The sequence below is a fragment of the Triticum dicoccoides genome, chromosome 1B (genome assembly GCF_002162155.2).
Source record: "Triticum dicoccoides isolate Atlit2015 ecotype Zavitan chromosome 1B, WEW_v2.0, whole genome shotgun sequence".
Classification (NCBI taxonomy): domain Eukaryota; kingdom Viridiplantae; phylum Streptophyta; class Magnoliopsida; order Poales; family Poaceae; genus Triticum; species Triticum dicoccoides.
Window position 1 is genome coordinate 164,109,687 of NC_041381.1, and position 13,195 is coordinate 164,122,881.

General features: G+C 44.1%; 1 protein-coding gene across 1 annotated transcript; it reads right to left on the reverse strand.

Moving 5' to 3' along the window:
- Positions 1–14: 14 nt before the first annotated feature.
- Positions 15–2,063, reverse strand: LOC119325761 (probable xyloglucan 6-xylosyltransferase 1). Its single transcript, XM_037599487.1, has one exon. The coding sequence runs from the start codon at positions 1,716–1,718 to the stop codon at positions 336–338; it is 1,383 nt and encodes a 460-aa protein (XP_037455384.1). The 5' UTR covers positions 1,719–2,063; the 3' UTR covers positions 15–335.
- Positions 2,064–13,195: the final 11,132 nt, after the last annotated feature.

The window sequence follows — 13,195 nt, forward strand, 5'->3', positions numbered from 1 at the left end:
AGAAGACATATATCTTGTGCCATCAACAACATAACTTCATTCTCTAACATTTCACAGTACAACATAGATATCCGTCCCCTGATACCAAAACCAAATTTCCTTGTTACCCTGAGTCTACAAAAAGAAGAATTATAGGATTTTGATCCAGGAGAATCTAGAACGAACGAACAAAATAAACGTGGAAGTAGTGTACTATAGTTATCATGTACTCCCTCCGTTCCTAAATGTAAGTCTTTGTGGGAATCCCACTAGATGGACTACATACGAAGCAAAATGAATGAATCCACACTTAAAATGCATCTATATACATCCGTATCTAATTCATAGTGAAATTTTTACAAAGACTTATATTTAGGAACGGAGGGAGTAGTAGTCTTGAGGGCCTTGAACGCTGGGTGGAGCAACCCGTAATCATCCTTCATATCAAGAGGGTCACTGGTCTCATTCCTGACCCTCTTGATCCTCCTGCTCGCAAGAGACTTGTGCTCAAACCCATACATGTGCAAGACCTGGTTATCCCCGAAATTGAAGGCCCGGTCCATCTGCTTGAGGCATCGCTCGACAGGGTAATCCCCAAACTTGGAGCATGGCTTGCACCCGACAAAGTGAGTGACCAGTGGCCACCGATGATCGCCGAGCCCTGGCTGGTAATTCTCAAGCATCTCCTCGTACCTGTCCACCAAGATCCCCCAATAGCCATGGAGGTAGTAGCCATTCTCGAGATACACCTTGTTACCCCACTTCTCACGCTGGGTAGCGAGGATATACACCATGGCCGACTGATCGTCGGCTTCAAAGACCGGCCGGTCCTTGAGGTACTTGGTGAGCACCTTACCAGCCTCAATACGAACAGGGCCCTTGGGCCCCATGGGCGCCCAGGTGTCGAGGTAATCGAGCGACCATTGGCAGTTGCGCAGCAAGAAGCTGCCGGTGTTGAGGCCAATCCAGTTCTTGTCGTCGTAGACCATCTCGTCCCAGCCGTGCAGGATGAAGTTGTAGGGGCCGTAGCGCTCCCACGGCAGCTCGAAGGCCATGTCCGTGAACATGGCGTCGGAGTCCATCCACCAGAAGAACTCGACCTCCGGGTGCGCGAGGAGGAGCGCGCGGAGGAGCGGGAGCTTGGCCCAGAAGCCGGCGAGCTCGGCGTCGAGCAGCGCCATGTTGTAGAAGATCTCGAGGCCGTGGATGCGGCAGTAGTCGATCTTGTTCTTGATGGACTTGAGGAGGTAGTGGTCGCCGACGGGGTTCTCGCAGGGCTTGGGGGAGGACCCCGTGACGAGCATGACCCGCGGCTTGACGTCGTTGAGGAAGGGCGGGGTCTCCGGATGGCGGCGGTTCCAGGCGGCCCGCTGCTCGTCCCAGTCGGAGATCTTGGGGCCGAGCGTGTAGGGCGGGTCCCGGAGCGACCTGGGCTGCGGCTCCGGCTCGTCGTCGCGGGCGGCGGCCTTCCCCGCGGCCTGGGTGGCTTGGGCCTGGGCGTCGGAGGCCTTGGAGCGGGCGTCGTGGTGCTCGGAGAGCGCGCGCTGCGGGTGGGAGATGAAGCGGTGGCGCAGCTCGGTGAGGTCCTGCTGCGGCGTGCCGAACTTGCCCGCCCCGACGGTGCCGCGGAGCACGAGGATGGTGAGCATGAGGCAGACGACGGTGAGCTTGGCGTTCCGGGTGAAGCGCTGGATCTCCCGCATCCGGCGCTCCCCCAGCACCCGCTCCGCCACCCACATTTTCTTGTCGGATCGAAGACCAAGCCGAATCGAACAAGAAGACGCAAAATGCAGGCGCCTCTGGAGTCTAGATCGACGCCGCGGCCGAGCAATGCGGCGGCGGTGCGGGACGGGGACGGGGACGAGGCCGGGGAGGAAGAGGAGGTTTAGAAGTGCGGAAGGGAAGGGGAATTAATAAGGATGGGGGCGAGTGGGAGTGCGCGAGCGCGCACGTTGAGGGGGGGCGGATTGCGGTGGGTGTCTGGAGGTGGAGGGGAAATCTGGAAACGGGATTCTCGCCTTGGGGAAGGAGGAAGAAGGCCAAGAGCAGAGGAAGGAAGGAATGGCAGCGGGACGCGGAGATGCACCCGATGCTTCTACTCCTCCTTTTCCCTTCCCCCGTGTCGCCTCGCCCGGTAAGTAATACAGTACGAGTAATTTATTATTCCTTGCTATAATAAATTCACGTTTGTTGGTTTGATTTGATGCTAGGTCAATGACGGATGGGTCCTGGAGGGACGTGGGGGAAGGAAGGGTGGCCGTTGTTCGTATGCTAGTAGTACAAGTTTCTGTCCTGGCGGTGTGGGTGCAACCGGGTCGGGGTTGCTGGCTGGCTCTACGGGTAACCGGGTTTGCCCGTTGCTGCTAATGCTTTTATTTTTATTTTTTTAACACACTGCTAACGCATTTCTACTTCTTTTTTGCGGGGTAACGCATTTCTACTTCGATAAGTACCTCCTCGTTACGGATAAAAGCAATGGAAATGTTGCTTTTGTAGCCGAAAATTCTATATCGACTGCAACGTTAGACTTGATGTTACAGGCCTGACGATGATAGTCACATGTCACCCTCCTAAATTTACTATCCTTTTCATACGGTGAAAAATGAAAAGTCCGTTGGAGATTAACAAAAAAGTAACCGAAACATGTGTAACATGCTACTACCGTCCTGGTTTATTAGTCCCCTTTGTATTTTATGTCCAATTTCAACCGTATAATTCACTAATAAAATATATGTTGTATGTCAGAAAATTTATATTGTTGGATTCATATTCAAAGGTTCCGAATGATACTATTTCATGGTTTATAAATTAATTTTTGGTATTTAAATTGAAGGTCAAAATTTGACCTAAAATACAAGGGGGACTAATAAATCAGGACGGAGTGAATGACGCAGATACAAAAGTTTATATTTTAGATAAGCTTATTTATTATTTTATATGGTCCATGATAGCACCTTGTTTATTAAGATATGATATTATAAATAACACCTAGTATCATAATTTTACTTAATTAATACTATGTCATAATAGCAGGCCAATTTAGTATTGCATATGCTATGATACACTACTGTGAGAGGTATTACTTCTTTCACAATTGGCAATGCTAACCTTTTTTTTCCCGCCCTAATCTTAAATTACTGCTGCCTATGTTTAACTTTATCTACTAGTGAAATGTTCCAAGCTACAATGGTATAAAAGACCTTGTGAACTTACTTCTAATATCTAGCAAGAAGTCGATAGAGATATAAAATAACAATGAACACATGTGTTTTTAGGTGCATACAAAATTATCTTTGTACCTTTTCCTACATACTTAGCCTTTTTACAAACTTTAGTCTAAGCTTGACAAATCTGTATAGTTCTGGTTGCAACTATCATGTGTTACTTGGTTGATTTGCAATTTGTATTGTTTACATGAATTCCATGAAACTCGATTTTTTACGATACCTTGTTCAGTTCTGGTTCAGACTGTTACATATCCAGCCTTGTGTCTTCAATCAACTTTGATTGGTTTGCAATGTGTCTTGTCCATATCCAGCTTTAAAAATGTAATAAAAACACCGAGTATAACTACCCCCTCCCCCCACACACAATCATCATCAACAACATCATCCATACATCTGTGCTCACCGTATGTTGATTGAAGATTGAAGTCACGAAGCTATAGGCCACAATAACAAGACACCAAAGCATCAAACATGGGTGCGGATCTCTAATGGAGTAATGGTATAATCACCCTCCTAACTATAAAACCATTAATCAGTTCTCATTCGCAATCAACTACTAACATAGAATTGGTCAAAAGATAGTAATACCAATAGTGGTACAAGGCAATGGATTGTTTGTTTGATTTCCAACTATAGTTTGTGATGGCTAAGTTCAGGTTGTGCCATGTGATTGCATCGCATTTCCATCTCGCATTGTCTTCAGTCCCTCTTATTTGATAGATACACATGCTCCCAATTTCCTTGAGAAGGTAAGTACTATGAATGTGATGGTGTACTTGTATCACTTCACACCTTACTAAGTTCATCCGTGAAGGTGAGTACTATGTGTACTTGTATCACTTCACACCTTACTATGTTCATCTGTGAAGCTGAGAACCAACCTTCGATTCTATGTTTGACAGATTTGTTACCTAATTAGGGGATTATTCTTTCAACTGGAGGTGGCATTTTGTCGACAACAAGACCTTATGATTCTGTGATGGAATCATCATTGTTGATGCCCATGACTAGTTATGTGCTTCGTGACTGTGTGCGTATGATGGTGTTACATGCATGTATACATCTAGAATTAGTTCACGAACATGGTGCAGTCTTTTATATGTTACCTTTTGTAACAGCTCGCGGGGTTACCCCAAATTAAAAATTGATTGTTATTTTATTATTCATCATTATTGCACCATGTTCATCTCATAAGCATCGCACAAGCATTATATTGCATTAATTAAATGATTAATTTTGATATTTTTTGTGATTTTATTAAATGGTGAATAAGCAAACCCTTCTCCCTTTCAATGTTTTAGAACAATACTCACCCTGAACCTTGCACATGTCCTTTTGTGATATCTGTGAGCTACCTGAATTATTTCACAAATTTAACCCAAGCCTAGCTATCACTCGTAGCTCAAAAACTCATTTATTTATTAAATGAATTTATTTTCTAACCAACAATAAAATGCACTCAAAATGAGTTGAGTTTTTTTGTGTGGCCTCATTATACTCTAGAGAGGCTACATCTAACATTTCAAGTCATTTTGAGTTCGTTCGACACCCTGTTTAGCAAAATTGTTGTAAAGCTCAAGAGACAAGACTTATATGTTCACACTTGTATAACTTTGACTCCCCTAAATAAAACTTGTATAACTTTGACATTTTGAAAAGTAACATGAAAAATACGCCAACTAGGAGCTTTACGAGAATCAATTATAGGAAAAGGACCAATATTGTATTCGTCCTCAAGAAAAACTGAAAATGCAATTTTATTATGGTTTTGCAAAAAGTACAACCATTAGGAAAAAATAGGACACCGATATCTCCCGTACGTTCGGTCTGGGAGAGCCTCAGACCGAATGACTCGTTCGCAACAGCGAAGGACATCGATCGAGGGAGGATATCTGGTGCTACGGGAGCACCTAAGATTAGGTGCTCCAGGAGCTTTTCAACCGTTAGATCTGAGATCCGAAGGCTGAGAAGAGAGAACACCCCCAGAAATTTGGTATTGCAAATCGGGTCCAGTGCATATGTAGATGACCGTTGGATTTCAGATCCAATGGCCGAGAAGCTCTTGGAGAACCTAAACTTAGGTGCTCCCGTAGCCCCTGATATTTTCCCCATCGATCGAATCATGTCGTTCGAGACGAGAGGTCCCCAGCGCGAACACCACCCCAAGGCTTTTTTGCTTTGAATAAAAAAATAAATCCTGGTTTGCCCAAAAATTACTATGACTAAAAGGGCCCACTTTTGGCTGTGAATAATAAAGGCCATATTTTGTTATACTCTAAAAAAACTGAAATGATCCAAATATAAATTTCCCTGATAGATAGAAAAAAATATATTGCTAAAAAATCCTAATGGTTTCAAACCAAAAATTGCCATCATATCTATAAGCAAATATTGTCATGGTCAGAAAAGATCTTTTTTTATGCAATGGCACAAAAGAAAAGGTTCATGGTGACTTTCTCTGTACCATGATGGCAAGAAATGCGAATTAAAAAATTGTATGCTATTTTCACTATGTAAATGAAGAGACCAAAAATGTGGATAGAGAATTGCCATCATGTGAAGCACAAACTGTTGGGAAACGTAGTAGAGAACAAAAGTTTTCGCACATATGAACACCCAAGATCAATATGAAGATGCATAACGGGCTGGGATCACAGTCATTACCGTCACCGAGTTGCAGCGGAAGAAGAACGTGTCGGTGTAGGTCGTACTTGGAGTCCCTCGAACTGGCGATGAATGATCTCTCGAACCACCCACGAACAGTCCCTTGAACGAAGACCGAAAGCACGACCTCTCTACTTGGTTGCAAGCATGCAGCCTTCACGATCCGACAGCGCTTTGTTGTCCAGAGCTAATCGTCGCTGGAGAATTAGAGAGAGGAGATTAGAACCACACTGGGATTCTAATTATGAGGATTAAAGGAACTAGACCAAGCTCTAATTAGTCAACTAGGACCAACTAGAACTAGGGCTAGATGAACTAGAGGAGTCTCCAAAACTTGTGTTCTAGGGGCTAGCTCTACCCCTCTATTTATATGTTGAGCCACGAGGTCATAACTTGTGGATAGGGCCTCCCCAAAGTCAGTTTGGAACGCAAGAGTCCTCCTCGGTTTCCAACACGAAACGCCAAGGTTCCTGGGGTTTTCGGAAACGCCACGGACCTTGGAGTCTGGTCCCTCACCTACGCAAAACCCCTTTTGCACCAACCTAAAGCCTCATGGGCCTTACCCCTTGGCCCAACCAAAGTGTCCTCGCACCAGAACATTTTTAGAAACATTTGAAACCCTTCGGTGACCCCGAATCACATCCGGATCCTCTCGAAGGTATTCGAATATTTATGAAACAATTCCACAAATATATTATCATCACTCCCATCCTACTAACACTCAGCAAATCATGATTGCCTTAAGCTTGTGACCCCGTAGGTTCGGTAACTCATAGACAATGAACGAAATCGTTCGTTCAATGACCGATAGCGGAACCGTGGACGTCCATATCGATCCCTATGAGCACATGAATGATATTCGAGTGAACATTTGGTTATCATGTGATGTTACCTTTGCTTCCCAATACTTTACAAAATCTAGGATGCATAGGTATCCTCCTGAGTCATCACATGCTCACTATACCAAAATCCTTGTTATCGGTTTTGTTCTTCTTTCTCGTTGTCATGTTCCACATCCCCGTGACGTAGTCACCTATGTCTGGCTAGACGATGATGAATGTTGTCACACCGAGATGGCCATAAGAATATCTCTCCATCGTCGGAGGAGCAAATCCCCCTCTCGAGCAATCCAGTCCCATGTCAAACTTTCCGATGAACCTGTAAGTTGTCGTTATGATCACCGTGTTGCAGGTGACGTTTGAGCAACCTTAAAGTCACTGTATGGTAAGAAGTGACTATGATACTCTCATGGTCTAAGGAGCAAAATCACATGTTTAACACTCTGTGTTATTACAATTGATTACAGCCGATATTATCTCAATTCGTAACAAACAAGTTTGGATCAATTCAATATGATCATTCTTCCAACGTCATAATCTCAATGTTGTTTTAAGAGTATCGTTAAACTTAATGATATCCTAAGATCCAAAAACGTGATCACCAACAACACTTAAGCTAGTTTTAGAGGCGAGATTAGAAACCTTTATTTTATCCATTTATCATTTCACATGCACATATGAGTTTTTCACCGAATCGCATATTCCAAAATCATAAAACTGATCCACGGAACCTGTTTGCCTAGCACTTAGCAAAAATTTCACTTATAGATCTGTGGCACTGTAGTCGTGAGAGCGGCTTATACGATAAGCCGTAACCCATCAAACACCATTAGTCCCCTTTTAAGTCGCCAGTATATGTTCAGAATTTGTATAACCTGACATTGTCTTCCGGTTTCTTGGATAATGCACTCACTTTTGACCACTGGACGGCTTAACTACATAACCTTAATCCGGCAATATTTTCGTTTCTAGGCTTTTCATCAACAAAAATGACCAAGACCGTCACTTCATGCAACTGGGTTGTTTCCACTGTTACGGAGGAAACCCTCAATGAATATGTTAAAGAAGGTGTCTTGGCTGCAAAAGATGTGATCCACTGGAGGGCTCCGGGTCAAGAGCTCATACCCGCCCCATAGGAAGGCAAGATCATAGTTTTCACTGATCATATGCCCACCCGGCTCAAAATTCTTTCGTGATGTCCTGCATTTCTTTCAACTTCATCCTCAAGACATCGGGCCCAACTCTGTTTCAAATATTTGCAATTTTCAAGTCTTCTGCGAAGTGTACCTTCAACAAGAGCCCACTGTAGAGTTTTTAAGGGGATTTTATTACTTGAACCGCTAGACTGAGTTCACATATGGGCCCAGCCTAGAACTAGGTGGCATTTCAATTCAGAGGCAGAAATAAGCCACTTTCCCTTACGACGTTGATTGTTATTATGCGTGTTGGTATTAGCCACAAAGTCTGAACTGAAGGAAATATGCCCTAGAGACAATAATAAAGTTATTATTTATTTCCTTATTTCATGATAAATGTCTATTATTCATGCTAGAATTGTATTAACCGAAAACTTAGTACATGTGTGAATACATATACAAACAGAGTGTCACTAGTATGCCTCTACTTGACTAGTGATACGTCTCCAACATATCTATAATTTATGAAGTCTTCATGCTATTATATTATCAATCTTAGATGTTTTATATGCATTTATATGCTATTTTATATGATTTTTGGGACTAACCTATTAACCTAGAGCCCAGTGCCAGTTTCTGTTTTCTCCTTGTTTTTGAGTTTTACAAAAAAGGAATATCAAACGAAGTCCAATCGACGTGCCAATTTTTGGCTATTTTTTATGGACCAAAAGAAGACCCCGGAGTAAAAGAGTTGGGCCAGGAGAGTCCCGGGGCGTCCACGAGGGTGGGGGGTGCGCCCACCCTCCCAGGCGCGTGGGCCTGCCTCGTGGACACCTCGGGCACCTCCTTGACGTGAGACCGATGCCAAAAATTCCTATAAATACAGAAACCTCAGAAAATTAACCTAGAACGGAAGTTCCACCGCCGCAAGCCTCTGTAGCCACGAGAAATCAATCTAGGCCCTCTCCGGCACCCTGCCGGAGGGGGCCATCATCACCGGTGGCCATGGAGGAGTATCCCAGAGAGGCCATCATCGCCATGAAGGCCAAGGACCAGAGGAAGAACCTTTCCCCATCTAGGGGGGAGGCCATGGAGGAGGAAGCACAAGGGGGAGAACCTCTCCTCCTCTCTCTTGGTGGCACCGAAGTGCCATTGAGAGGGGAATCATCGCCGCGGTGATCATCTTCATCAACATCACCACCATCATCTCCATCCTCACCTCTTTTATGCGGTCCACTCTCCCGCACCCCGCTGTAATCCCTACTTGAACATGGTGCTTTATGCCACATATTATGATCCAATGATGTGTTGCCATCCTATGATGTTTTGAGTAGATATCCTTTGTCTTTGGGTTGATTGATGATCTAGATTGGTACGAGTTGTATGTTTTACTTTGGTGCTATCCTATGGTGCCCTTCGTCTCGCGCAAGCGTGAGGGATCCCCGCTGTAGGGTGTTGCAATACGTTCATGATTCGCTTATAGTGGGTTGGTGAGTGACTGAAACACAAACCCGAGTAAGGAGGATTGTTGCGTATGGAAATAAACAGGACTTGATGCTTTAGTGCTATGGTTGGGTTTTACCTTAATGATCTTTAGTAGTTGTGGATGCTTGCTAAAGTTCCAATCATAAGTGCATATGATCCAAGTACAGAAAGTATGTTAGCTTATGCCTCTCCCTCATACGAAATTGCAATGATGACTACCGGTCTTGTTAACAATTACCTAGGACAATTCCGCACACCGATCCATCATTATTCCACACTCGACATTTATAATATTTAGTATCATATTCTAACTTTATGATAACAACACCTACTTTTATGTTTTAGCTCTCCGATACCATACAAAGTTATCCTCTTTATACCCACAACATAGTTTTATTTCTCGTTGCTAGTTGGAAGCAAACATTCGGTGCACGTAGAGTCGTATCGGTGGCAGATAGGGCTTGAGAGAATATTGATCTTACCTTTAGATCCTTGTGGGTTCGACACTCCAAACTTATCACTTCCACCTTTGGAAATTGCTACGATGATTCCTGCACTTGGGGATTATCAACTAGCTCGTTTAATCAAAGATGGTTAAGTTTCCTAGCCATAGACATGAGTTGTCATTTGATTAACGGGATCACATCATTAGAGAATGATGTGATTGACTTGACCCATTCCGTTATCTTAGCATTTGATCATTTAGTATATTTCTATTGCTTTCTTCATGACTTATACATGTTCCTAAGACTATGAGATTATGCCACTCCCGAATACCGGAGGAACACTATGTGTGCTACCAAACGTCACAACGTAACTGGGTGATTATAAAGGTGCTCTACAGGTGTCTCCGATGGTACTTGTTGAGTTGGCATAGATCGAGAATAGGATTTGTCACTCCGATTGTCGGAGAGATATCTCTGGGTCCTCTCGGTAATGCACATCACTATAAGCCTTGCAAGCAATGTGACTAATAAGTTAGTTGCGGGATGATGCATTACGGAACGAGTAAAGAGACTTGCCGGTAACAAGATTGAGCTAGGTATTGAGATACCGACGATCAAATCTCGGGCAAGTAACATACCGATGACAAAGGGAACAACGTATGTTGTTATGCGGTTTGACCGATAAAGATCTTCGTAGAATATGTAGAATATGAGCATCCAGGTTCCACTATTGGTTATTGACCGGAGACGTGTCTCGGTCATGTCTACATAGTTCTCGAACCCGTAGGGTCCACACGCTTAACGTTCGGTGACGATTTGTATTATGAGTTTTTGTGTTTTGATGTACCGAAGGTAGTTTAGAGTCCCGGATGAGATCGGGGACATGACGAGGAGTCTCGAAATGGTCGAGACGTAAAGATCGATATATTGGACGACTATATTCGGACATCGGAAAGGTTCCGAGTGATTCGGGTATTTTTTTAAGTACTGGAGAGTTACGGGAATTCGTATTGGGCCTTAATGGGCCATACGGGAAAGGAGAGAAAGGCCCCAAAGGGTGGCCGCACCCATCTCCATTGACTGGTCCAAATTGGACTAGGAAGGGGGGCGCCCCCTTCCTTCCTTCTCCTTCTCCCTTCCCTTTTTTCCTATTCCATGTGGGAGGTGGAATCCTACTAGGACTAGGGAGTCCTAGTAGGACTCAACACTTGGGCGTGTCCTATGAGGGTCGGCCTCCTCCTCCCTCCATCCTTTATATACGTGGCCAGGGGGCACCCCATAGACACAACAATTGATCATTGATCTTTTAGCCGTGTGCGGTGCCCCCCTCCACCATAATCCACCTCGGTCATATCGTAGCGGTGTTTAGGCGAAGCCCTGCGTCGGTAGCATCATCATCACCGTTATCACGCCGTCGTGCTAACAGAACTCTCCCTCGAAGCTTTGCTGGATCAAAGTTCGTGGGACCTCATCGAGCTGAACGTGTGCTGAACTCGGAGGTGCCATACGTTCGGTACTTGGATCGGTCGGACCGTGAAGACGTATGACTACATCAACCACATTGTTCTGACGCGTCCGCTTATGGTCTACGAGGATACGTAGACGACACTCTTCCCTCTCATTGCTATGCATCACCATGATCTTGCGTGTGCGTAGGATTTTTTTTGAAATTACTATGTTCCCCAACGGTGGCATCCGAGCCAGGTTTATGCGTAGATGTTATATGCACGAGTAGAACACAAGTGAGTTGTGGGCGATACAAGTCATACTGCTTACCAGCATGTCATACTTTGGTTCGGCGGTATTGTTCGATGAAGCGGCCCGGACCGACATTACGCGTACGCTTACACGATACTGGTTCTACCGACGTGCTTTGCACACAGGTGGCTGGCGGGTGCCAGTTTCTCCAACTTTAGTTGAACCGAGTGTGGCTACGCCCGGTCCTTGTGAAGGTTAAAACAACACTAACTTGACGAAATATCGTTGTGGTTTTGATGCGTAGGTAAGAACGGTTCTTGCTCAGCCCGTAGCAGCCACGTAAAATTTGCAACAACAAAGTAGAGGACGTCTAACTTGTTTTTGCAGGGCATGTTGTGATGTGATATGGTCAAGGCATGATGCTATATTTGTTGTATGAGATGATCATGTTTTTGTTGAAGTTATCGGCAACTGGCAGAAGCCTTATGGTTGTCTCTTTATTGCATAAGATGCAAGCGCCAAATAATTGCTTTACTTTATCGCTATGCGAAAGAAATAGTTGCAAGAGCAATAGTTGGCGAGACGGCCATGTGACGACACATTGATATAGATCAAGATGATGGAGATCATGGTATCATGCAGGTGACGATGGAGATCATGACGAAGCTTTGGAGATGGAGATCAAAGGCACAAGATGATGATGGTCATATCATGTCACATATATTGATTGCATGTGATGTCTATCCTTTATGCATCTTATTCTGTTTTGATTGATGGTAGCATTATAAGATGATCTCTCACTAAATTTCAAGGTAAAAGTGTTCTCCCTGAGTATGCACCGTTACCAAAGTTCGTCGTGTCGAGACACACCGTGATGATCGGGTGTGATAAGCATGCACCGTTGCCAAAGTTCGTCGTGCCGAGACACACCATGATGATCGGGTGTGATAAGCTCAATGTTCATCTACAACGGATGCAAGCCAGTTTTGCACACGCAGGAATACTCGGGGTTAAATTTGACGAGCCTAGCATATGCAGATATGGCCTCGGAACACTGGAGACTGAATGGTCGAGCGTGAATCATATAGTAGATACGATCAACATAGTGATGTTCATCATTGAAAACTACTCCATCTCACGTGATGATTGGACATGGTTTAGTTGATTTGGATCACGTGATCACTTAGATGATTAGAGGGATGTCTATCTAAGTGGGAGTTCTTAAGTAATATGATTAACTGAACTTTAATTTATCATAAACTTAGTCTTGATAGTATTTTGCAAATAATGTAATAGATCAATAGCTCGCGTTGGTGCTTCCCTATGTTTTATATATGTTCCTAGAGAAAACTAAGTTGAAAGATGATAGTAGCAATGATGCGGACTGGGTCCGTGATCTAAGGTTTATCCTCATTGCTGCACAGAAGAATTATGTCCTTGATGCACCGCTAGGTGACAGACCTATTGCAGGAGCAAATGCAGACGTTATGAACGTTTGGCTAGCTCAATATGATGACTACTTGATAGTTTAGTGCACCATGCTTAACGGCTTAGAATCGGGACTTCAAAGACGTTTTGAATGTCATGGACCATATGAGATGTTCCAGGAGTTGAAGTTAATATTTCAAGCAAATACCCGAGTTAAGATATATGAAGTCTCCAACAAGTTCTATAGCTAAAAGATGGAGGATAATAGCTCAATGATGACGCACAAGTATAGG

Excerpts from the sequence above, each read along its gene's own strand:
- LOC119325761 (XM_037599487.1), bottom strand. The coding sequence starts at position 1,718 with ATGTGGGTGGCGGAGCGGGTGCTGGGGGAGCGCCGGATGCGGGAGATC.